Source organism: Sapajus apella, unplaced genomic scaffold (assembly GCF_009761245.1).
Source record: "Sapajus apella isolate SASKATOON/1434 unplaced genomic scaffold, GSC_monkey_1.0 scaffold42, whole genome shotgun sequence".
In the NCBI taxonomy this organism is placed as follows: Eukaryota; Metazoa; Chordata; class Mammalia; order Primates; family Cebidae; genus Sapajus; species Sapajus apella.
Window position 1 is genome coordinate 17,916,678 of NW_022436982.1, and position 27,163 is coordinate 17,943,840.

The 27,163-nt window shown below is 36.6% G+C and overlaps 1 protein-coding gene across 7 annotated transcripts in view; it reads right to left on the reverse strand.

Moving 5' to 3' along the window:
* The window catches only part of CCDC171 (coiled-coil domain containing 171), a 394,070-nt gene that overhangs the window by 271,154 nt on the left and 95,753 nt on the right, over positions 1 to 27,163 (reverse strand). For 6 of the 7 annotated variants that reach the window (XM_032300135.1, XM_032300136.1, XM_032300142.1 and 3 more), the window contains 4 exons: positions 26,710 to 26,812; positions 3,961 to 4,067; positions 2,101 to 2,190; positions 867 to 1,067 (listed from right to left, as the gene is read on the reverse strand). In XM_032300135.1, coding sequence (XP_032156026.1) covers positions 867 to 1,067; positions 2,101 to 2,190; positions 3,961 to 4,067; positions 26,710 to 26,812 — 501 coding nt within the window. The remainder of the gene's footprint in view (positions 1 to 866; positions 1,068 to 2,100; positions 2,191 to 3,960; positions 4,068 to 26,709; positions 26,813 to 27,163) is intronic. The other variant, XM_032300138.1, reaches the window with a different exon arrangement.

The following is a 27,163-nucleotide window of genomic DNA, read 5'->3' on the forward strand; positions in this document are numbered from 1 at the left end:
TAAATTTTTATTAACCTCCCATAATTATACAGAGTAAGGAGGCTGTCTGTTAAAGCTGATATTATTACTGTTTTACAAATAAGGAAACTAGGCTAGGCATGGTGGCTCACACCTGTAATTGCAGCACCTTAGGAGGCCAAGGAGGGAGGATCACCTGAGGTCAGGAGTTTGAGACTAGCCTGGCCAACATGGTGAAACCCCATTTCTACTAAAAATACAAAAATTAGCCAGGCATGGTGGTAGGAACCTGTAATCCCGCTACTTGGGAGGGTGAGGCAGGAGAATCACTTGAACTGGGAGGCAGGGGTTGCAATGAGCCCAGATGGCACCACTCCACTCTAGCCTGGGCAACAGAGCAAGACTTTGTCTCAAAAAAGAAAAAAAAATAAGGAAACTAAGATGTGGCAACACTAAGCTGTACAGCTTGCCCACAGCCACACTATTTATAAGCAGAAGCATCAGAATCCAAGTACAGGTCTATCTGATTACAAAATACTTATTCTTTCCACCATGTCAATCTACCAAGCTACTGAAATAAAAAATAATTTTGTCATTGGCAAACAGGCAAATCTTGAAAGGACCGTTAGGAGCAAAGTTACTTGAGTTACAATGGTCTAAAAGTCCAAAAAGATTGTTGTACAAATGATCATCAAAAAAATTAATTGTGCAAGTTATAGTATTTCTCTCACAAAAGAGAATGACACAAGAGTAATGAAATAAGTGATTTTGCAGCTGTCATGAACATTTCAAAATACTCTGCTCAGAACAATTTTCTTAATTAAACACAAGTAAAAATAGTCACTTGATATATAACACTGAGATTAGAGAAAGGCCTTTCCTGACAGTCATTTAGTCTCAGGTAATACCTCAGCATCCTTATGAAAAGCCTGGGAAATCTTCTGCAGTTCACTTTCAGACTGGGCTGCTCGAACCTTTTCTTTCTCCCAACAGTGTAGCACATTTTGTAGTTCCACTTTTAAAGTGCTTATTAAAGCCTCTCGGTCTGCACATTTAGTGCGTAAATGACTTAACTCTTTATTGACATCAGCCAGTTTATCCTGAAGTTCCTGTCATAGATACCAAATAAAGAGATCGTAGAAAGGCCAGTCAATAAGGGGTGATGGGACACTAGTATAAAATACATATTGAAAATTTTCAAAGCTTTAAAATGAAAGAATCACAAAGGAAAACAAGCATCTGCTTAAATTAAAATATTTTACTGAATGTATTTTCTAAATATATCTGAGCTCAAAAATTAGAATATTTGTTATGTTTGAACATTTACATAAAATGTTAATATAATGGCTTATTCCAAAAAGTTCTTTCAAGGAAGTTTCCTTTCAATCTATTTTTAAAAATAACATTGTAGTTCAAAACTTTTTTAAATTTTTTTTTAAATAAATATCTTACATTTAATATAAGAACATTTACTTTCCAATGACATTCCAAATATTTATAGAAATCCCAAATATGTAGCACAAAATTCTGCTGAACTATTTATTCCTTAAACCTAACAAATTCTATTGAAGTGTGTCCATTACAAACCCAACATGAAACAACACAAAAAAACTCCAGCAATACTGAGAAACTTCTGAGAGTTGACTCAGTATAATTTTGCAAAGATGTAGTACATAAAACCAGCACAGAAACTAAAATAAACTATCGTCCTGGACCTTAGCCAGGTGTGGTCTCAGCCCATTAACAGACGTGATACACTGAAAACAATGGCTCCACCCTAAAAATGATGAAAACTGACTCCAAATACGGATGTGCTTATGTAAAATATGTTTAAGATGTACCTAAGGTTGGACATTTAATATTAAATAATTATTTGAAAATATAATAAATAATTATTATAATTAAATCTGAGAAACAAACTTTCCTTTAACCAAAATAATTTCCAATCAAGTTTTATTTTTTTAATGAAAAAACATTATTGTTACTCTTGATCAACAAGAAAAAATTAAAATTGTATCCAAACATAATTTAAAAAATAGAAATATATATTTTTGGGTACCTCAATATCTCTATATTAAAATATTCCCTAGATAACTATATTTGTTTCTTAATACAAAAGGTAAAAGTTATTCTAAATAATACCTTTATATTTTTAGTGTGAGAGTCTATCTTCTGTTTCGTAGAATCAAGCTCATTACATGCCGTTTCCTTAGCATCATTCATGCTGTTTAGCTGATGAGAGAAAATGTAAGTAACTTTTTTACATTTTTCAAGGATGGGTAACTCAAAAGCTAATCTCTAAGTGCTTTTAATGCAATGACTTAAATACAAATTTTTCAATAGTAATTAACAGTCTTTTAAAAATTATTTCTTTTAGTTAAATGCTATATAGTTTCTGTCACAAGTTCACATGGCTAACAAGAAAAGAAAGCATTCAAACTTAAAATATCACTGATGTTACTGTATTTTTACTACACATCCAGATAAAAGATTTCATTCTTATGGTAAACAAATACAACTTTATTCTTAAAAATCCTACTGGACCAAAATGACAGAAGCAGTGGCATCTATAAGGAAAGAAAAGAGAACAGAGCAGAAGACTGTTCTTTATATACATCATGAGGGTATTCACTGGTCTCTCACTCCATATGACAACTTCAGGGTCGGTCACATGCAGTCCTACTGGGAAGGCTTGTGGCAGGTCATCAGTTGGTCCTGCACCGCTTGTGATTTATTTTCTTTGACAGTTCATTCTTCTTTCTGTCAGACTGCTCCTTTTGCTTTCTTTGCAGCCACCCCCTTGGTCTCCCCACTGCTGTCTCTGGCACTGGTTCACAACAAAGCGCATTACTAAGCCAAAGCCTGCTGAGTCGACTTTTCAACTGTGCTGAGGATCATGTGACATTCATCCTCCCAAATAACAATTCGCTGTGGGTAATATGTTCCTAGTTACCCTGCAGCTTCCAGACCTAGGCCTCAGAAGAGTTTCATAAACTACTAACAATACAGGTTGTCTTGTCTCACAGGGAAAGACTTCATAATATTTGTTCTTCATAGAAATTTAATTATTTCAATGGTCATTTTCTTTTATGCCTCTGAACAATTACCGAGGGTATTAAGAAGACTCACTTTTCCTTCTTTGTTCATCTTAGCAAGCTAAAATAAAATAAGCCACATCTGAAATGTGAAACGTACACATTTTATGGCCTTTATCTTAAATGAATGAAAGAGATAAACACAAGGAAAACTCAAAATTCCATGCTATGTGACTTGTCTTTGACTCTAACAATCTGTTTGTTGTTTTGCTAACTAATTGTATTTAATGTAATTACTTTATATGATAATTTGACAAGATGTAACTAGACAAACTCTTCAATTTTTAAAGCACGAATTCATAAAACATTTTAATACCCAAGAAAATTATCAACCCACACATTAAACAATACAAATGAGATGATAAATAGAAGCATGAGCTTTTTCAATCAGCAAACTAAAAGCTCCCAGGCTACATCAAACAGATACTTGTTTTTTAAAAACTTCTAACAACACTTTACTGCCTTTAGAGAATAAAAACTAATTTCTCTCTTTTTTATTACGACTTCCACAGTTCACAGAAATCTTAACCTAAAATACTGACAAAACCTAAATTTCTACTAGCTACACCAAATGTCATAAAAACATATTAACATTTCAATCCAGTACATATTAACTTAAACTACTTGCATAGTGTTTTCACTAAGTTAAAACAGATAAATTATGAAGATCAAGAAGCAATAGTCTTTACAACTTTGAAAATAATAGTACGACTGAAGAAAACATAAGTGAGACATGACTTGAGGCCACACTTAAAGAAAGAACAGTGACAGACAATTTATTATTTTTTGTATCTGTGAAGCTGTCAGTTCAACATTCCCAATCTTTTTGACCTTTGTAACAAGCAAGGAATACGTACTGGTACAGGCCAAAGGCTATATGTGTGGAGCCAAACAGTGCAAGTGTTACCTCATTAGATGCATCTTCCAGCTTGTTCTGGTAATCTGTCAAGGTATGCCTCAACGTCTCAAGGACAACAGAGAAGCTGGGAGGTTTATCTTTGTCCTTGTGGATGCCTAGAGAAAAATATAGGATGAAAATATACCCTTAAAGTCACAACAGGACAAAAGTTAGGCAAATAGTAACAGAGATACTACAATTAGGTAGAGCTGAAAAGAAATTATGAAACCTTGAGTAGAATTTTATTCTCCAAGTATACTGCTGTATGGCCAAGTATTAACAGACTTTCTAAACAAGCGGCCAAATTAAAGTTCATAATATATCAAATTAAGTTTATGACTACTTTCTACCTTATCAAGACCCACATAGCAGTTAGTTGTTTTTTTGTTTTTTATGTCTCCTAAGTAACTGCAGTGTTTGTACATATCTTTTATCCAAAAATTAAATGAATAGTCTATACTACCATTGTTTGGGGGAGTTATGTACACTTACTGTGGTCCTTGTGTTTCTGATTAGTCAGGCTTTTTATACTGCACTATTTTGCTTAAATAATAATTTCTGAACCCAAGAGCATATAATTTTCTGTTATACTTGGAAATATTCTTCAATCCTTAAAATTCTCAAGTTACAATTTGAAATAAACAATAAAAATGCTATTATCTACATAGCCTACATCATGTTTCAATTAAAACCCTTAAAACTGATACTCATGGTAAAAATATGAGTATTTCCATATTATGGCCTCAAACTACTTTAATTTAGTTGGGCCATAAATTACGTTAGTTGAGCTAATAAAGGTCACATGATCAAATGTAGCTCCAAATATTAATCCAAAAAGTTGAGTTTCAAAAACTACTTTAAATTGATTGCTGATCACACTATTCTTTAAGTGTTAAAAAGCAAGTAGCAAATTCAGTTGAAATATATTCATACTGAAAATATTTTTCTTGTATTTCTCCTCATCATATTTTATAATAGAAATATTTCAATATGTAAGAAACGGATTTTCAACAAAGCTAATATTTAAAAGCAGCATTCATATTACATGTCCTACTATTCATTCATTCATTCATTCATTCAACTAATTTACTGAATTTCTACTACATACTAATCTTAGGCATTAAGCAGACAGCGATAAACAAGATGGGTATAACCTCTGTCCTTACAGAATTTAAGGTTTAATAAAAGAAAGAAAGATAGTAGATAAATATATGACATCATTTATCCATTGTTCAAGCATTCTATTATTGGACTTTTGGAGACGGGGGAAAAGGAAGTAATAGAGAAAGAAGAAAGAAAGGGGAAAAATTCTTAGTTAATGATAGAGCAACTTTATTCAGCTCAGGGTATTGGTGATATCTCATATTTAAATCTTGGAGAAAATGTTATTAATATATTTATGAAATTTATCAAGGTGTAATTTATATATGGGTACAACTTGGTTTTTCTTTAACAGAAGAAGATTTAACTTAAAAACCAAAAGTAATGTAGAAACAACACATATCATATCTAGGAAAGAAATACACTGTTCTGAGCCATGATAACAGAGGAGACAGTACTCTTTGTAGTGACTATGAGTTGGAAAGACAACTCATTAAAAATTTTATTAAAGGTCTTACTAAATATATTTTTTAAAATTCCTCTCTTGCACAAGATAAAAAAAATGTAATGTATAATTCTTTTCTTTTGCTACTACACAAGTAGACCATGAATAAATCATTCAAGGACACTCGGGAAATCTGCATTTTTACAATAAGGGAGAAAACTTCCTCTTAGAAATTCAGAAGAATAAAATCATCTTAATATGAGTGCTGAACAGTAATGGGACAAAATGCCCTCTCCTTACTGACCTATGCACATTCTTATATTCTACATAAAATAAAGTTTTCTTTCCTGAAAATGTTTATATAATAAACATTAGTTGAAGCACAAAGAAAGTTTTATGTCTGCTATGGCTAGATTGGTAAATGCCTTGAGGTAGTCTTCTCTGGGTTAAATCTGCTTGGTGTTCTATAATCTTCTTGTACTTGAATACTGATATATTTCTCTAGCTTTGGAAAGTTCTGTTATTATCCATTTGAATAAACTTTCTATCCCTATCTCTCTCTCTCTACCTCCTCTTGAAGGCCAATAACTGAAATTTGCCATTTTGAGACTATTTTCTAAATTCTGTAAGGGTGCCTCATTCTTTCTTTATTCTGTTTTCTTTTGTCTCCTCTGACTGTGTCTTTTCAAATATCTATCTTCAAGCTCACTAATTCTTTCTTTTGCTTAATCAAATCTACTATTAAGAGACTCTGACACATTCTTCATTATGTCAACTGCATTTTTCAACTCCAAAATTTCTGCTTCTTTTTAATTATTTCAATCTCTTTGTTAAATTTATCTGATAGAATTTTGAATTACTTCTCTGCGTTATATTGAACTTCTTTGAGTTTCCTCAAAACAGTTACTTTGAATTCTTATCTGAAAGGTCATACATCTCTTTATCTCCAGGGTTGGTCTCTGGTCCCTTATTTAGTTTGTTGAAGTCATGTTTTCTGGTATGGTTCTGATGCTTTTGGATGTTCGTCAGTGTCTGGGCATTAAAGAGTTAGTTATTTACTATAGCCTTCGCAGTCTGGACTTACTAGTTCCTGTCCTTCTTGGGAAGGCTTTCCAGGTATTCAAAGGGCTTCAGGTGTTGTGATCTAAAATTTGGCCACTGCAGCCATATCTGCATTAAGGGGCACCCCAAGCCCAGTAACACTGTGGCTCTTGCAAACTCATAGAGGCACCACCTTTGTGGTCTTGATAAAATCCAGAAGAATTCTCTGGATTACTACGTAGAGGCTCTTGTTCTCTTCTCTTACTTTCTCTCAAACAAACAGAGTCTCTCTGTGCTGGGCTAAAACTGGGGGAGAAGTGACACAAGCACCCCTGTGGCCACCACCATTAAGACTGCACTAGGTCAAGCCTGAAGTCAGCACAGCACTGAATATCACCCAAGACCTGCTATAACCATTACTTGGGGACTGCCTATGTTTGTTCAAGGCCCTAGGGCTATACAATCAGCAGGTGGTAAAGCCAGCCAGGTTTGTGTCCTTCTTTTCAAGATGGCAGATTCCCCCAGGTCCTAGAAGGATCCAGAGATGCTGTCCAGAAGCCAGGGCCTGGAGTTGGAAACCTTAGGAATCTTCCTGATACTCTATTCTACTGAGGCTAAACTGGCACAAGACAAAGTCCTTCCCACTCTGCCCTCCCCTTTCCATAAGCAGAGGAGTCTCTCCCCTGGCCACCATAGTCACAAGCCCACCAGGGGTACTTCCAGGCTGCTGCTGATGCTCACTCAAGGTCCAAGAGCTCGTCAGTCAGCTTGTGGTGAATGCTGCCAGGTCTGGGAATCAACCTTCAGGGCAGCAGACTCCCCTTTGGCCAAGGGCAGGTCCAGAAATGCCATCAAAGAGCCAAGGCCTGGAATCAGGGACCCCAAGAACCTACTTAGTGCTCTACCACTCTGTGGCCAAGCTGTTAACTAAGCTGCACGACAACGTCCCATTTATTCCTCTGTCTGCTGTTCTCAAGCAGAAAGAATCTCTTGCTATAGCCACTATAGCTGTGAATGTGCTAGATCACGCTTCAAACCAGCAGATCTCAGAGTCTCACCAAAGGTCCACAGTGTATACTACATGGGTATTGCTGCTGATTAATTCAGGCCCCAGGGGCTCTTTAGTCAATAGGTGATAAATCCTGCCAGGACTGGGTTCTTCACTTTAAGGCAGTGGGTTCCCTTCTGGCCCAGGGTCTGGAAATGTCATCTGGGAGCTAAGGCCTGGAATGAGTGTCTCAGGACTCTTCCTTGTGCTCCATCCTTCTGTGACCGAGCTGGTATCCAGGAAAAAGTTCTCTTTACTCTTCCCTCACCTCTCAAGTAGAAAGAAGGGGTATATTTCAGAACTATGAGCTGTGCTGCCTGAAGTTGGAAGTGGGGTACTGCAAGCATTCCCTTTGCTGCCCCTGCTGGTGTCTCACTAGGTCACATGCCCTCTAAGTCCACTGACTCCAAGCCCAGCACAGCACTAGGATTTGCCTAGGAGTTGCAGTCATGGTGGCCAAGATTGTCTTTCAAGCTTATTTAGGACCCGAGAGCACTTCAGCCCACAGTGGCAAGGCTTGACAGAGTTCAAATTCCAACTGCTTAGATGGACAATTTCCCTCTGGCTAGGGCTAGTCTAAATGCTCCCTCCATGAGCACTGGCTTATTCTCAGTATTGCTTTCCACTGTGACAGGGCAGTACTGAGCTTCAACGAAAGTCCCACAATCACTGTGCACTCCCTCCCCCAAATGCACAGATTCTCCCCACCACACAGCTGCTGCTAGGGCATGGAAAAGGGGTGGTGTCAACAATTCAAGACTCTCAACCCTCTTCCATGCCTCTTTCAGTGATAGGAAGTTTAAAACAGGTACTGTGACTGCTCATCTGATTTTTGGTTCTTATGAAGGTGGTTTTTTGCCTAGATAGCTGTTAAATTTCGTGTTCCTGTGGGGGTGAAGATCACTGGAGGTTTCTATTCAGATGATCTCAATCTTCCGACCTTGTGATCCACCCACCTCGGCCTCCCAAAATACTGGGATTATACACGTGAGCCACCATGCCTGGCCAAATAAATTCATTATCTTGCAAACATTAGTGCCATTCTGGAGTGTTTAGGGAAAACAGTTCATAACTCTTCTAACATATGGAAAGTATTTACTATGTAAGTCCTTCTCATTCTCTATGTTTTTTGGGAGAATTCAGAAAACACTTCCTTTACCAAGGCTTGAGAAATATATGAGTAATGGAAGTCCCAGCCTCCTTGATGAACTCTGTGTAGCTTGATAAGCTCCATGTGGCTAGAAGACAAAGAATAACAGCAAACACTGGTACCATCAAAATGGGTTCCCTGAATTCAGTGGGAGTCATTGGATCTTGGGTAACAGAGACCAAATAGTAGCAATTAACTCCCAGAGACAAAGTGGACATGTTTAACACAATGGGTAGTGGAGTCAAAGCAATAAACAAAATGGTTTGACCTACAGAGATCACTGGCATTGGCTAACTGATCATGGTGTTCCTAGAACCAAAATAAATGGGCAGCATTGTTAAGTCTTACTTTATTTGTATAAGTAGAAAAGTCCTAGGTCTGATTACTAGAAGTAGGACTAAAGTAAACAAAAAAGGAAGAATTAGTCCTTAAATGCTTCTCAGACTTGAGCTAATTCACAGACCTAAGGTCCTTTAAATAAAGGGGATGGGTCTCTGTTAGCAATCCTGATATACTGCCAAAAAAAATTATACTGTAAATCTTTCTCCTTACCTTCCTCAAAGAAGGTAACCATCTAACAGGGTAACTGTGTACTGGGGGAGAGGAATTAACTACACTTATCAGGGATAACTAGACACTGGATCTGAACTGACATTAATTCAGGGAGACCTAAAATGTGCTATTGTGGTTTCAAAAGTCAGGGTAGGAGTTTACAGAGGTCAAGTAGTTAGCTGAGTTTTACCTGAGGCCTCTCTCGAGTGGGTCCAGTAGGTACCTGAACCCACCCCATAGTTATTCCCCCAGTTTGGAACACATAGTTAGAAAAGGCAAATGCAGCAACTGGCACAATGTCCACATTGGTTACCTGACCTATGAGTGAGAAAATATTACAGAGGAAAACCAAGTGGAAAAAGCCAAGAGGAAATCACTGGAACTTTTACCTATCAAAATACAAATCAAAAGTAATGCCATACTCCTGGAAAGAGTGTAGAGATTAGTGCCTTTTAAAGGATTGAAAGATAAAGGCATGGTGATTCCTACCACATCAGCATTCAACTCACCTAACAGGGCCGCTGCAGAATACAGATGGATCTTACAGAATGACAATGAATTAATCAGTATGACTCCAACTGCTGCTGCAGTTAAACATACAGTTTCTGAAGCATATTTACACATTTTCTGGCAATTGGAATGAAGCTATTCATTCTATCCCTTTAGTAAAGACCACCAAACCAGCTTTTTTTTCATCTGACAGGATCAGCAATGTACCTTTGTTGCTGCCCTACCACAGAGCTATATCAACCCTAGCTCTCTAACACAATCTAGTATGTAGAAATCTTTATCAACTCTCCATTACAGAAGATATCACATGCTTCACTTCATTCTCTACTAAATTGATGGCATCATTCTGAATGGACCTGATAGTAAGGAGTGACGGTGCCATGGATGCCATGTTAACCTCTGTGACCTGCACAGACACTCCAGATGAGTTCCTGGAAAATCTAAAGTAACTGAAATACAATGAAAAGAGGAAGAAGTGATCAACCCCTGTGGAGCCTACAATTTAAGACATTCTCTGTTGTTTCTTATTCCAGCCTCAGTTGACAAGGCCATTGGACTTTGTAATCAACCTCGGCCAACCTCCTGACTCCACACCCTACAACCCCCTCCCAGTTTGGCCAACCTCATGACTCCACACCCTACAAACCCCTCCCAGCTTGCAAAAAAAACGCCCTAAAGTTACTTCTGTAACTTTCCACTGTTTACCCCAAACCTATAAAACCAAATCCTATCCCACCGCCCACCACTGATGCCCTTTTCAGCCCCAGCCCGCCCACACCCAGGTGAATAAACAGCCATGTTGCTCACACAAAGCCTGCTTGGTAGGGGGTGGGGGGGTCTCTTCATTCAGTGCACATGTTTTAACACTGATGAACAGAAAGTAGCAACTATTCCAATTCAAGATGTATATGACATTTCACAGGTCCTTATAAGTGAATCATAGTGTAAACTTTTAGGAGTTAGAAGCAAAGCAAATCATCCTCTACAGATAACTATTCTTCTTTTGAAAATTGGCTTTGGACTTGCTACTGGTCCTCAGCAAATACTGAATACATGGCCAACAATTCACCATGTGACTAGAGGTTGCCCATCATAATATGGTTACTGTGTGATCTACCAATCCATAAATTTTGGCATACACAAGAACACTCTATCATCAAGTGAAAGTGGCATCTAAGTCCTGAAAGCACAAGTAAGTTGTATCAGCAAGTAGTCCAGATTCCCGTGGGCCCTATTCATGTTACATTGTTCCCTCTCTCTTAACCTACACCTTGGATGCATGGAGAGTTCTCTATGACCAACTGACAAATAGAAAAAGAAAATGGGCTTGGTTTATAGATGGTGCTGTATGATATGCTGACATGATTCAAAAATAGGCAGCTGCAGCAGCACTACAGTCCCACTCAAGGGTGGCTGTGAAGAACAGTGGTAAAAAGAAGCCTCCAAGTGAGCAGAATTTCAATTAGTGGATGTAACTATCATTCTTCCGAGAATAAGAGATGGCCAAAGGTACAGATATACATCAATTCATGTATGGTGTCTAACTGTCTGGCTGAATGGTTAGGGATCTGGAAAGAATGTGAATAGAAAATTGGTAACAAGGTTGTCTGGGGAAGAGTATGTGGACAGACTTCTTCAAATGGGCACTGTGCCTAAATCAACTTCAGTAGACAAGGATCTTAATAATCAGGAGGGCAAGATGAAGTACTCTATGGATATCAACCAATGTCTTTTCCTAGCCATCTTTGTCATTACAAAATTGAACAAGAGTCATAGCAGCAAGGACAAAGCTAATAGGCTCCACAGTATGAACTTCCATTCACCAAGGCTGATAGGGTTACAACTCCTATTCAGTGCCAAATTCACCAACAGCAAAGACAAACACTGAGAGCATAATATGACACCACCATTCTCTGGGCAGAATCAGATAGCAACTTGGTGCCAGGTTGATTACACTGAGTAATTTCCACCATGAAATGGGCAATGCTTTATTCTTACTAAGATAGACCTTGCTCTGAATACAGATTTTCCTTCTCTCACCATAATGTTTCTGACAAAACCACCATGTATACACAAAACACTTTAATTCACCATCATGTAATCCAAATGGCATTGCTTCTGATCACAGAATGCATTTTGTAGCAAATGAAGTGTGGAAATGAAATTGTTTCCATAGGACTCACTGGTCTTGCTATGTTTCTCATCACAAAAACACAAATACTGTATAATTCCACTTAACATAAGGTATCTAAAGTGGTCAAATTCATAGAAAAGTAAGTAGAAAAGAGGTTACTAGGAAAAAGGAGGAAAAAGAAAAGGGGATGTGATGGTGAATTTTGTGACAAACTGACTGGGTCAATGGGTATCCAAATATGTGGTTAAACATTATTTCTGGGTATGTCTGTGAGGGAGATTAACATCTGAACTGGCAGATTGCCCTCCCTAACTTGAGTGGACTTCATCCAATCTGTTGAAGGTCTGAATAGAATAAAAGCCTGAGTAAGAAAGAATGCTTCCTTTCTGCCTTGCTGTCTTTGAGCTGCAATATTAATCTTCTCTTGCTTTTAGGCTCAGACTCCAACCAGAACTTACATCATCAGCTGTCCTAGTTCTCAGGACTTCAAACTCAGACTAGAATCACACCATCTGCTCTCCTGGATAATAGCACAGACCCTTCCAGAATACAGGTGTGGATCCCCTCACCAGGGATGGACCCATATCCAGATGGGATGCTTGCTGACAGCAAAGCAATAGGGTATGGGTAGTAAAGGAAGTTAGAAATACCAGTTACAATCATGTGACCAGATAGAAAAAGAAGGACTAAGTACAGAATACAGGCAGCCTCAAATTACAATGATTCAACTTAAGATTTCTCAACTTTACAGCAGTGCAAAAGCAATACACATTCAATATGTTCCTTGACTTACAATGGGTTTATCTGACTTCACTTTCCCAGCTTCTCCCGCAATTGCATAAGGTCTACTTCTTACAATAAATTCCTTATTCAATAAAACTATAGTGGTTCTGACTGCCTAATCAAACTCTAGCTTTACATGTTCCTATCTTGTAATGCACAGTTGATCTTCACAGTTACTTCCTATATTTAAAATTCTTAACATTTTATGACTAAAATGGAAAAAAAAATCTACAATTTCTCCTAGAAAGAAACAATAAGAACAAGCATAGTAAAGGCAAAATGTAATTAAACCTATCATAACAAGTATGATAGTGTTAAATGAGATATGAATTGAGAAATAAAAACTAAAAATTAAAATTGATACGTCAAAGACTTATAGAACCCCAAAAAAAAGTATACAAGATGAAGAATTTAAAGTGATTTTTAAAAATATACAGTTTTAAAGAAAATCAGAGGCCAAGTTTTAATCAAGCCTCCAATTTTGTACTGTCTAATCTGTGGAGAGTAAAATTTATTTAACAATGATTATTCATATTCATACTTAAATTAGTTAAGTTAAATTTTCAATTCCTTAGTCATAATAGTCATATTTCAAGCACTTAATAGCCACATGTGGCTAGAGTCTACTACATTAGACAAAACAGATATAGAGCACTTCCTAATATTACTACAGATTCCATTACCAATGTAGAGGAAATCTACAGAACAAAGAAACATCTTAAACTATGCAATGGGGATGCAATCAGAAAAATGCAGCCTGTGAAACCCGTAGAACAAATGAAACAGTTTTTTAACTAATAAATTTAAAAGAAAAATGGTAAACAAAAAGAGACAGAAAACTAGGTGTGGTGGCTCATGCCTGTAATCTCAGCACTTTGGGAGGCCAATGCATGTAGATCACTTGAGATCAGGAGTTCAAGACCAGCCTGGTCAACATGGCAGAACCCCGTCTCTACTAAAAATACAAAAATTAGCTGTACATGTTGGCACATGCCTGCAGTCTCAGGTTCTCAGGAGGCTGAGGCAAGAGAATCTCTTGAACCTGGGAGGCGGAGGTTGCAGTGAACCAGGATTGCACCACTGTACTCCAGCCTGGATGACAGAGTTAGACTCCATCTCAAAAAAAAAAAAAAAGAGAGAGAGAGACAGAAGAGGAGAGGAAACTGCAGATTTTTTAATGTCAGCCAACCATAAAGTCTAGACCTTCTTTGCATACTAATTTAAACAAACTGATATTATATGAGATATACAAGGAAATTTGAAATTTATAATACTAAGAAATGTTTAACTTTTACATATGATAATGTTCATGTATTTATATTTTAAAAGAGACCTCATTTTTTAGAGAGTCAAACTTAAATATTTATGAATGAAATTAAACAATAGCTGGGATATGCTTCAATATAATACAGCAGAGGGGAAACAGGTGAAATAAGATTGGTTCTTAAGTTGATAAATGTTGATCTGACTGGTGTGGGCAAGAGATTTCCTTATACTATTCTGCCTCCTTTTTTATATATTTGAATTTTTTTATGAAAAATAAAAAAAAAGATGCAATTAATTACTGGATGAATTTGAAGATCATAGGAGGATCTTATCTTTTTAAAGAAAAATTTATTGAGATTTCTCTTGGGAGGGAAAAAAACACATTATACATATTTCTGCTCTTATAGGTAACATGTTTTTTTCTTTATTCTTACAGTTTTAAAAATTTCAAAAATATATTTAAATGCAGGTGTTATTTGATTATTTTTCCCTGTAAAGCAGTGATCTCGTCTGGCATGCTACAATCTTTTTTACCTCAAATAAGTGTTTTTGAATTATGTCTCAAATTATTACATTTGTTTCATTTACTCTAGTTTTTGCCTTAGAAAGATGTACAATCTTTTCATTGGTACTGCATATTATCATTTTTCCCTGTTTTTCTTTACTTGATTTATGTTTTAATTATTTGTTCTTTTCCTCTGCATTTTATCCGTGTTCTTTTTTCTGCATTTTGTCTTCCAAATCACCAATCTATAATGTTAATTGTAGACTGTAAACTTTCTACAATGTCAATTCTGTCGTAGCTACTCACAAATTTTTAATCCACCACCCTAATTTTAGTTTCCTTAGACTCCTTCTTTATGTCATTCTTTTACCTGTTAATCTCATTTGGGCTTTCCTGGAATAGGGAGAGAATTAACCTTTTTCTATTTCAGCCTATTCTTTCCTTATTAATCCCATTTGATAAAGGTCATTTCTTTTTGTAGCCTACTGTGGATGCCAAATAGCTTCTAAATTTTATTCTGATTTCCATGGTGAATCATTTTACCAGTCTGTCCTAAATGTATCAGCTACTGCTCCTTTCCCCTTGTTTTGTGGTGCTTAGTTTTTCACAGGTTCTATTTAGTTTTCTTTTCCTTAATTTTCAAATTAAAAAAAAAAGTAAAACCCTAACCATATTTAGAAAGTTTGAAAAAAGACTATACGTATAAATTCTCCCAAGCTCTACTCTGAATCAATTACATACTGATCAAACTCCCTCTAACATCAGTATCTGAAGCTACACAAATGTACACAGTTCCTACGACATTTTTCAGCAAGAAGCAATCCCTGAACTTTAGTGGTATCATTTCCCAAACTACTCCCCGGACTTCTGGCACATACAATTAGATAGCTACCAATGTTCTTTTTGTCTTAATCCCTAGAGACAATACAGAGGAGACTTCTTAGAACTTTATCTCCAATCCCTGGGTCATTCCTAGCTGGCTGTATTCTGGGAGTCAGAAGGAGATGGTATGGGAGTTGAAAGAAAGATGGGGGAAATACTCTGATTGCCTCAGAAAGCAGCACCTACACAGTAGAAAGATAGCTTCCTAATTTTATAGTTGAAATTGGGAACTATTTCAATTATAAAATTGAAATTTTTGAAAGAGGGAGGATACATCTTTCAAATTTTTGAAAGATGTGGCAAGAGAACAAAATGTCTATCTACCGTCATAGGATAAGTCAAAAGGAAGCTGATTGCACTTTCATTCCAGTTCTATTGACTATGTATCATATATACTCTTCCCAAGGGAGGGTGTATGTTTATTTGATTTCCAGTAAAATTGTGCGTTTTCAACTTTTCTGTGCATTCATTTGTATGAAAGTTTGGAGCTATTTTATAGGAGGCTACCAGGCAGCTGACACTTTAAACTTGATTATTTTACAAATCGTAAATAACAATGTAGGCATGAAGCAATGCTTAATAATCAGTATCTTGAGGGTGCAGCGGCTCATGCCTGTAATCCCAGCACTTTGGGAGGCCGAGATGGGTGAATCACCTGAGGTCAGGAGTTTGAGGCCAGCCTGGCCAATGTTGCGAAACCCCGTCTCTACTAAAATACAAAAATTAGCCTGGCGTAGTCTGATGTCTGTAATCCCAGTTACTCGGGAGGCTGAAGTTGGAGAATTGCTTAAATCCAGGAGATGGAGGTTGCAGTGAGCCAAGATCACAGTACTGCACTTCAGCCCAGGCAACAGGGCAAGACTCCATCTCAAAAAACACTAATAATAATCAGTATTTTTAAACTATCAGAATATTTTCTTTATACAATGCTATACTTGCTACAAACAATTTAAAACTTAAAGGGAATAAGGCTAACAAGATGAAACACAATAAATTGTTTCAGTTCAGTCATTTAAAATTCACATCTCCAGAAAAAGTAGGAAAGAGAGGCATAATAATAGCATGTTTTTAATCTAGGAAAGCCTATGAAGTTGAGATGTAACTGGAAAGTAAAGAAGAGCAAAAGTGAATAAATAAAAAGATGGCAGAAAATCCAAAGAGAAGAGAAGAAGAAGACTACAAAAAAAGATGGTTGGAAATGAGTAGCAATTAGCACAATGTTAAATGGCATAGTCTCACTTTATTCCAGCTATCAGCTATCTTTAATATAATCTGAATAGATGAAACAAAATAGAAATGAGTTTCTATTTTTATCAAATTGTAGCCAAAGTAGATATGACTGAAACAAAATATTCTGACATTTACAAGCATTCTTTGCATTAAGAAAAGTCAAAAAATGTACGTTGGCATATATTAATGATGTCATTACAAAATGTTGAATCCTCAGTAAAGCTACTCCCTTGGATTTCATAAACTGAAACTATGAGTATAATGAAGTGGGGCAAGTTTGGTTTGTAAACCTCAGTGAATTAGGAGATAAGGGAAGCAAGAGAGAAGAAATCTGCAAAAAACAACAAAGGAAACCTGTGTGGTGCTCCTATAGCCATCCTCAGCTTCTCTGCCACTCATGAGTCTCTGGTTAAAAAGATACCAGCTATAAGGTTCACAAGAACAATTAAAAATTCTCAAGAGGACACTAGGTATAGGCAATATTCCTTTATGAAAGAAACAAAGGAGGAGAGAGGGGAGGAAAAGTCCAATTTGTTGCCTTGAGTTTCCTAAGAGTGCTCCCTGAGACTGCCCAATTCCCAGGTGACATATACATGCCTAAAGGAATCAAATCCTACTGCTTTTATTTCCTGGGATCCTTCAGCCTCTCCAGGTAGAAAAGCAAAGAACACATTTAGGGTGTTACAAATGATTTCCTCAAGGAAAGCTGAAGAAGGTCGGAGTCTCAGTAAACACGAAAGTCAACCACCCTAAAATAAAAATTCAAGACTGAGCCACAAGAAAGACTTTCTTTCATGAATCCTAGAAGAAAAAGTTACATTCTTAATGTTTGCTGACACCTTCAGGCATAGGTGAAACTGTATTAGAAGAAATACGGCAAAAATACTACAATGGCTTACACCTGTAATCCCAGCACTTTGGGAGGCTGGGGTGGGAGGATATCTGAAACTCAGGAGTTTGAGACCAGCCTAGGAAACATGGTGAAACCTCATCTCCACAAAAAAATACAAAATTTAGTCAAGCATGGTGGCATGTGCCGTAGTCCCAGCTACTTGGGAGCTGAGGTGGGAAGATCACTTGAGCCCAGAAGGTTACGACTACAGTCAGCCATGACAAACCACTGCACTCCAGTCCAACAAACAGAGTGAGACCTTGCCTCAAAAGAAGGAAGGAAGGAAGGAAGGAAGGAAGGAAGGAAGGAAGGAAGGAAGGAAGGAAGGAAGGAAGGAGAGACAGACAGAGACAGACAGAGAGAGACAGAGAAGACAGACAAGACAAGACAAGACAAACTACATGGGTTCAAAGTAGAAAAGGATTTCCCCACACACATCCTACTGTAAGAATTTCTACCTGAAAAGAAATAAGATAGGAGCAACTGTAGTGCTTCAATTTTAGTTGGCAGTAGAAAGCAGAAATAGGAAATAAATGTCCCTAATGGTAGAGGCAATCAAGGTGACATTTGTATGATCCATGAAAGATTATACATCTGTTCCACTGGAGTTCAATCTTCCTGATGACTCCTTATGGAAGCTACCCAAAGAGCTGCTATAATTTAGAAAGAGATTCCATCATCACCTTTATAACCTCAAAACTTAAAATGTAAAATAGACCTTCAACCTGATATTCATTCATTCATATTTTTATTCATATTCAACAAATGCTTTCTGAGTGACTGTTTTGTGCCAAGTATTATTCTAGCTGCTTAAAATACACTAATGATTAAAGGAGACAAAGATTCTCATCCTCATGGAACTGAAATATAATAATAAATATTCCATATAGTATGATAGAAATGTTTAACTGCAATAGGTGCTATGGAAGAAAAAAGTAGAGCATGCAAGGGAGAGACGTAGTGAGCCCAAATAACACAGGAATGAGCAATGAGCAAGCTTCATGGAGAAGGTGAGATCTCAGCATGGGCCTACGGACGATAAGAAAGACAGCTATGCAGATACACTAGCTAAAAAGCTTTCCAGGTAGAAGGAATGGTCGATACAAAGGCATCTAAGGCAAGAGCATGCTTGGCGTATTCAAGAAACAGCAGAAGGCTAGAGTGTCCCAAACACAGGGGAGGAGGGTGATAGTAGTGAGAGGTGAGGCAATGAAAAACAAGCAAGCCAGTGATACCACTATGGCTTCTAAGTAAAGCACAGGATCCTACAAGGTTTAGAGCAAAGGAATGACACACTGTAATTCAGGTTTTTTGCTGTTGTTTCCATCCAGCTTTACGGAAGTATAATTACCACAAAAGATTATATATATTCAAGGTGCAAAACACGATGATTTGATACCCATATATACTGTGAAATGATTACCACAACCAAGTTAATTAACACATCCATCACCACACCTAGTTTTCTGTGTGTATTGTAAGGATACTTAAGATCTATTCTCTTAGCAATTTTTAAGTAAACAGCATTAATTTACTATTTTTAACTATAGTCACCATGTTGTACATTAGATCCCCAGGACTTAGTCTATACCTGAAAGTTTGTAACTTAAATTCATAAATGGTCCTTCTGGTAGCTGCTGAGAAAACAGACTGAGGGGGAACAAAGGTGGAAGCAGAGAGACCCATTAATCACAAGAAGGCCAAGGTTAGAGGCATTAGGAAACAAGGTGTAAACTGTTACACTGATCACAGGTGAGGAGATCAAGTTAAATCCTCTCAGTAAATAACTTCTGGAACGTCTCGGACTCACTGAAATTTGGCTTAGCTGCTACCTGAATATAAGCTGGTGGGACACTTGCATCAGAAAGTTTCTTAATGTAGAAAACTACAAAATCTGAAGGAAACGGGGAATTCAAACTTGAGAATTAATGCCAGCTCTAAACTAAGATTAATTCAATAAAATAGTTTTCATTCATTTCATTTTGAAAAGCAAGCCCAAAAAACAATTTTGCTACTATCCCTATAAATTTCTACCATGGATTACTTTTCCTGAAATAGAGGTTAGATACAGAGTATGTATTAAACTGAAAGATATGTCGAGACAACAAAAGGAGGTAAAGCACCATTGCCTTCTTGCCATAGCTACAAAAGAGAAGATCTCTGGAAAATTCTTCCCAAGATAACAGAATTAATTATTTATTTACTCATTTGTTAATGATGAGATCTTGCTATGTTGCCCAGTCTGGACTTGAACTCCTAGGCTCAAGTAATCCTTTTTCCTCAGCCTCAGGAGTATCTGGGACCATATGTGCACACCTAGCACTTGGCTATTGAATTAATTTTGTTACAAATTCTAAGAATGTGCTACTAACACACATACACACACAAATATCACTATTCAAAGCAGACGTTTCCCTCAAAGCTATTCTAGCATACCTTGCATACCTTGTTTTACTGCACTTCATTCTACTGCACTTCACAGGTATTACAATTTTTACAAATTGCAGGTTTGTGGCAACCTGCCTTGAGCAAGTCTATTGGTACCATTTTTCCCAACACCATGTGCTCGCTTTGTGTCTCCATGTCATATTTTGGTAATTCTTGCAGTATTTCAAACTTTTTCATTACTATTATATACTATTGTGATCAATGATCAGTGATCTTTGATGTTATTATTGTAATTGTTTAGGGACACCACAAAGTATGCCCATAGAAGATGGTGAATTTAACTGATAAAGGTCATATGCTCTAGTATGAAGTTTTCTCAAAAAACCAAAAATAGAACTAGCATATGATCCAGCAATCCCATTGCTGAGTATGTAGCCAAAAGCAATGAAATCAGTATCTCAAAGAGATATCTTCAATCCCATGTTACTTGCAGTCCTATTCACAATAGCCAAAATACAGAATTCACCTAAGTGTCCATCAATGGATAAATTGATTTTTTAAGTGGTATATATTTTTAAGACACATTGAAATGTTATTCACCCATAAAAAAAGAATCCTGTCATTCACAACAACATGGATGAAACTGGAGAACATTATGTTAAATGAAATAAGCCAGGCACAGAAAGACAAATACTGCATGTTCTCATTCATATGTGAAAGCTAAAAAAAGAAAAAAAAAATTAATGTCATAGAGATAGAGAGAAGAATGATGGTTACTAGAGGCTGGTGGTGGGACAATAATGAAGAGAAGTATATTAATGGGTATAAACAAGGATTCACCTTTCTAGAAGGTTTCTAGTTCACATTTGTACTACTCCAGTGAACATGTGAATGACAAGAAAGACAATCAGCCTTATTACTGCCATGGAGAATGTTGTAATGGTCTGCCCAGATCAAACTAGCCACAACATTCCCTTAAGCCAAAGTCTACTTAAAAGCAAGGCCCTAACTCTTTAATTTGATGAAGGCTGAGAGAGGTGAGGAAACTGCAGAAGAAAAGGTGAAAGCTAGGAGAGATTGGTTTATGAAGTTCAAGGAAAGATGCCTTCTGCATAACATAAAAGTGTAATGTCAAACAGTAAGTGTTGATGCAGAAGCTGCAGCAAGTTATCTGCAAGATCTAGCTAAAATCACCAATGCAGGGAGCTACACTAAACAACAGATTTACAGTGTAGACAAAACAGCCTTTTGTTGGAAAATGTCACCTCGGACTTTCATAGCTAGAGAGGAGAAGTCACTGCCTGGCTTTAAGGCTTCAAAGGACAGGCTGGACTCTTGTTAGGAGCCAGTGTAGCTGGTGAGTTTAAGTTGAAGCCAGTGCTAATTTGCCATTCAAAAAAATCCTAGGGCCATTAAGAATTATGCTGTATCAGGCGGGTGTTGAACAATGAGAACACATGGACACAGGGAGGGGAGCACTACACACTGGGGTCTGTTGGGGGGAAATGGGGGAGGGATGGGGGGGTGGGGAGGTGGGGAGAGACAGCATGGGGAGAAATGCCAGATATAGGTGAAGGGGAGAAAGGCAGCAAATCACACTGCCATGTGTGTACCTATGCAACAATCTTGCATGTTCTTCACATGTACCCCAAAACCTAAAATGCAATAAAAAAAGAGAAAAAAAAAGAATTATGCTATATCACTCTGCCTATGCATTCATAAAGCATTTCTAGAGCACAGGCAGAGTAGATATAGCATAATTCTTAAGGGTCCTAGGATTTTTTGAATAGTAAATGTGCATTTAAACTCACCAGCTACATTACCAGCTACTAGGGCAGAGGTAGAATAGATACAGCATAATTCTTAAGGGCCGTGAGATTTTCGAATGGTAAATAAGCATTGGCTTCAACTTGGATGACAAGTTGAAACAGCTCATATGGATGACAGCTCATCTCTTTACAGAATGTTTAACTGAATATTTTAAGCCCACTGTTGAGACCTACTACTCAAAAAAGATTCCTTTCAAAATGTTATTGTTCACTGAGAATGTACTTGGTCACCCAAGAGCTCTGAAATGTATAAGGAGATTAATGTTTTCATGCCTGGTAACACAACTGATCCATTCTGTAGCCCATGGATCAAGAAGTAATTTTTACTTTCAAGTCTTACTTTTAAGGAAATATATTTCATGAGGCTATAGCTGCCATAGATAGTGATTCCTCTGATGAATTTGGGCAGATTATACTGAAAACTTCTGAAAAGAATTCACCATTTCAGGTGCCATTAGAAACATCTGTGATTCATGGGAGTAGGCCAAAATGTGAACATTAACAGGAATTGGGAAGAAGTTGATTCCAATCCTCGTGGATGACTTTGAGGGGTTCATTATAAAATGACAACAAATAATTTAGAATATTACACAAATGGTATCAAAAGGCATGGCATGGTATAGAGAAATCTTTCATGAAAGGAAGAGTCAACAGATGCAGCAAACTTCATCACTGTCATCTTAAGAAATTATATTCATATGTAGAAGAATGAAAGTAGACCCCTAAATCTTACTGTATTAAAAAATCAATTAAAGATAGATTAAAGACTCAAACATAAGACTTGAAACTATAAAACTAATAGAAAAAAACATATGAGAAATCCTTCAGGACACTGATCTAGGCAAAGATTTTATGGCTAAAACCTCGAAAGCACAGGCAACAAAAACAAATATAAACCAAGGGACTATATTAAACTATATAGCTTCTGCCCAACAAAGGAAACAATCAACAGAGTGAAGAGAAAACCTGTAGAATAGGAGAAAATATTTACAAACTATTCATCAAACAGGGACTAACATGCAGAATATACAAGGAACACAAACAACTCAACAGCAAAAAAGTGATCCCAATAAAAAGTAGGCAAAGGACATAAGTAGACATTTCTCAAAAGAAGACATACAAATGGCCAACAAGTATATTTTAAAATTCTCAACATCACAAATCGGGGAAATGCAAATCAAAAGCACAATGTGATATCATCTCACCACAGTTAGAACGGCCAGTAGCAAAAAGACAAAAGAAAAAAATAGCAAATGATGGAGAGGATGCAGAGTAAAGAGAACTCTTACACACTATTGATGGAATGTAAATTAGTACAGCTATTATGAAAAATAGTGTGGAGATTGCTTGAGACCAAGAGTTCAAGACTAGCCTGCGCAACATCCCAAGACTCTATCTCCTTTAAAAAAAAAAAAAAAAAAAGAAACTAAAAATAAAGCTACCATATGATCCAGCAATCCCACTACTGATACTTATCCAAAGGAAAGAAAATCAGTATATCAAAGGGATACCTGCATCATCATATGTATTAGAGTGCTATTCACAATAACCAAGATACAGAATCAACCTAAGTGTCTAACACTGGACAAATGGATAAGGAAAATATGGTATAAACCAGATGCTACCATACCTAAAGTCCTAGCTACTTGGTAGGCTGAGGCAGGAGGACTGTTTGAGCCCAGGAGTTCAAGGCTAACCTGAGCAATACAGCAACATACGGTCTCTAAAAAAAAAAAAAGAAAGAGTACGTGATGTGTGTGTGTGTATATATATATACATATATATACATGCACATACACGCACACAATGGAATACTATCTACCCATAAAAAAGAATAAAATCCTGTCACTTGTAGCAACATAAATAAAACTGGAGGTCATTATGTTAAATTAAATAAGCCAGGCACTGAAAGACAAATATCCTATGTTCTTACTCACATGTGAGAGCTAAAAAAGTGGATCTCACAGAGGTAGAGAGTAGATGGTGATTACTAGTGGCGATGTGGATGGTGGTATTGAAGAGAGGTAGATTAATGGGTATAAACATGCAGTTAGATAGAATGAATAAGTTCTAGAGTTCAATAGCATAGTAGGGTGACTACAGTTAACAACAATATATTTTATATTTCAAAATAGCCAGAAGATTTGAAATGTTCCCAATAGAAAGAAATGATAAATGTTCAAGGTGAGCGCTATCTTAAATACCCTGATTTGATGATTACACATATTTTATGAATGTATCAAAATATTACATGCATACCATAAATCTGTATATAAATATGTAAAATTATTATGTACCCATTTTTTAGGTAACCAAAAGAAATTGCCACAGTTATCCCAACCTTCAGCCACCACCACCCTGACCAGTCAGTAGCCATCAACATCAAGCCAAGACTCTCCACCAGCAAAAAGATTATGACTTGCTGAAGGCTCAGATGATTATTAGCACTTTTTGCCAATAATGTATTTTTTAATTAAGGTATGTGCATTTTTTTAGAAATAATCTTACCACAACTTATTGGACTACAGTATAGTATATACATAACATTTATACACACTAGGAAGCCAAAAAATTTGTGACTCACTTTCTTGTTTATGTAACAAAAACCCAATCTGAGCAGAAAGGGAGTCCATTATAAAGACCAGAGCTGTTTTAATGCAAGCCAAAGTGGGAATGAAACCAGGTCCCAAGCAGGTATGTAAATCAATCAGGATGTAAATTAAATAAGAGGTCATCAGCAAGAGAATTTAACGAAAAGACTATAGAAATGTGTACAGGTTAACAAACCCAAAAAAGTATGATGAGGTACCAAGAGCAAACAAGAGTGGAAAACAAATATTATGCCTTAGCTTAAAAGGTCAAGTGGAGAGAATGTCACCATAGTCCAACGAGAGCCACAGTCATGAAAAGAGGGTCCTCCCGACAGGCACTGTGGCTGCTGAAAAATGAAGCCACTGCCAAAAATGCAATGGAGCAGAGGAAATAAATACCTTGACTGCTGTCTTCTCTCACCCCCTTAATCCCCTGTGGGTGCACCTACTGTCCAAACCCAATCAGAAGCCAGAAGGCAAAGTAACCCAGATCCACAGAAATCAGCCTCCCAAGGCACACAGAGAAATAGAGAGCAGAGGAGAATGGATCAGTGAGGGGAGAAAGGTGTAAAAGAGAGAAAAATCAGCACAAGATCTGTCACAATCCAAAAATCACTAATTCAGTACAGTCCTTTCTGGGAACACATTCCCTGTAATATACAAAGCATGCATCTGTAACAGAAAATTAGGAAGATAAAAAGGATGGTTACTAAAGATAAGAATAAAAATAAAAAATTTTAATAGAAAACTCTGTAGGCTCAGTAATAACTTATAAGTTGCTTTGTTACCAACTGTTGTACTTGAAAACTCAAAGGAGACATGATCACATTATTCTTAGCTTTTGTAATTCAACTCTGAAGAAATATTTAAAATAATATTGAGGCATATGATATACTGTTACAATATTTAATAATTTGTAAAGAATCCTAATACCATTAAACAGCACTGATACATCTCAATAATAAAAACATACCAGTGTAAAGGAAAATTTTCTCCTCCAAAGCTGTAACAAATATAATTGAAACTGGAAACCGATATCTACTTTTGTGACACTTTTATATCCTTTGATTTGTCCATGATAACAAATTATGAATGCTAATGCTTTTGGGAAAAGTTTAAATAAAAACAAAGATAGTTACACATTAATTTCATAAAAGCTAAAAACACAGAGACTTAAACATAGACAATAGCAAAGCACACTACATTTCTAACAGCTTACCAACTGAGAAATCTACAGATCCACAAGGTAAAACATGAGCCTTGATGACTTCCAAGTTTTCAAGGACAACAAACTTCCTGAACTTAAGAGCTCTCTAAAGAACTTATTTGCCAAATTGCTGTTAGATTCTTTTAAAAAGAATTTTTTTAAAAAAATCCTGCAGCTCAATTTTTAAGAGTGAGGATATTTAATTTTATGTGTCTTTTGAAGAACAGAACTGTGTGTTAGAAGACCACCAAATAATTCAAAGCTGACACAGATTTCAGAAGTTGAATCAGAACAATGACAGGAGAGAGGGCCTTTTTTGGCTATTTTTGTTTGTTTACATGCTTGCTTGTTTTTGGTAGGAGGTGTCAATCATGAATTCTGTTTTAATCATATTCTATTAGAGATACATAAGATACTCTGCACCAGCACAATGCCCGTCAAATAACGGGTCGCAAATAAATATATTTGAATGAACAAATGACAAAAGAAAACTGAGGTAGAAAAGTAAAAGTATTTATGTCAAAGCTACTATAACACAAATAACATATACACAAAACACTAAGAAAGTGGAAATAGTGAACAGAATTCATTAGCCAACCATTGCTTTTGCTAGTTCTCAAAATATGTCTACCTAATGAATATATAATTCTATAGCTCTTTATCATATGAAGTGGGCTGAAACTACAACTACAATATTTTACCTAAGCATTCTTATCTGGACAGTATATGTATATGACAGTATGAAATGAAAACCAGCTTAGAAAACCGGCTTGGAAAGTATAGAACATGCACTATGCTACAGCCTGTGTCCTACATAACCTTTTAAATGCATGACCTTTAAGTTGCTGAAGGTTGCCTCAGAATTTGGCTCAGTTTGATCGAAACATCTGTTCCCCTTGCAGGTATACTGTAAGGACTTTTTTCTCAGTTGGATTCAGAACACAGCAAGTGAGCCCTTGTCTGTCCAATCACACAGACCCCAACACTTGTAAATCAAGTTCTGGGAGGACAACAGCAGGTCCACATTCCGTCACCCTTTCTCAGCCAGCTAGGCCAACTGACTGCTGTGAGAACTGCTCTTATCATGTCATCAAATCAAAACATGTTGAGATGAGGGACTATAAGAGGCATCTGCAGAATTCCCAAAATGTAGTGACTTTGGAACACTGACAGATGCATCTGTCATTTTATACCTTCAACTAACCTGATGTCCACTGGCCCGACACAGTAAAGCTGTCCAAGATCGATTCCAATTCTTTCACGTTATTTTCACATGTCTCTACTAGGAAGGCCTGGTGCTTCTTAGCCTTTTAATTATGAAAAACATTACACATAATAAGGTCATGTATTAAAAGAGCTGCAGGTTTTTAGTGTGAACATATATAACACAATTAAGTATAAACAAGATAATTATTCCATTCAAATCTATTATTAATAAACCATCTTTCTCTCTTAATCATACCTTTTACTTGGCTTAATATAACACTGTACAAGGTATTATTAACAATTTACTGAGGACTTAGTGCCTGGCACTGTTCTAAGTATTTTATATATAATAATTCATTTTATCCTTACAGTAACCCTATGATGGAAAGGCTATTCTTATCCCAATTTTACAGATAAGAAAACTGAGACAGCGGAATTATGGAACACTTAAA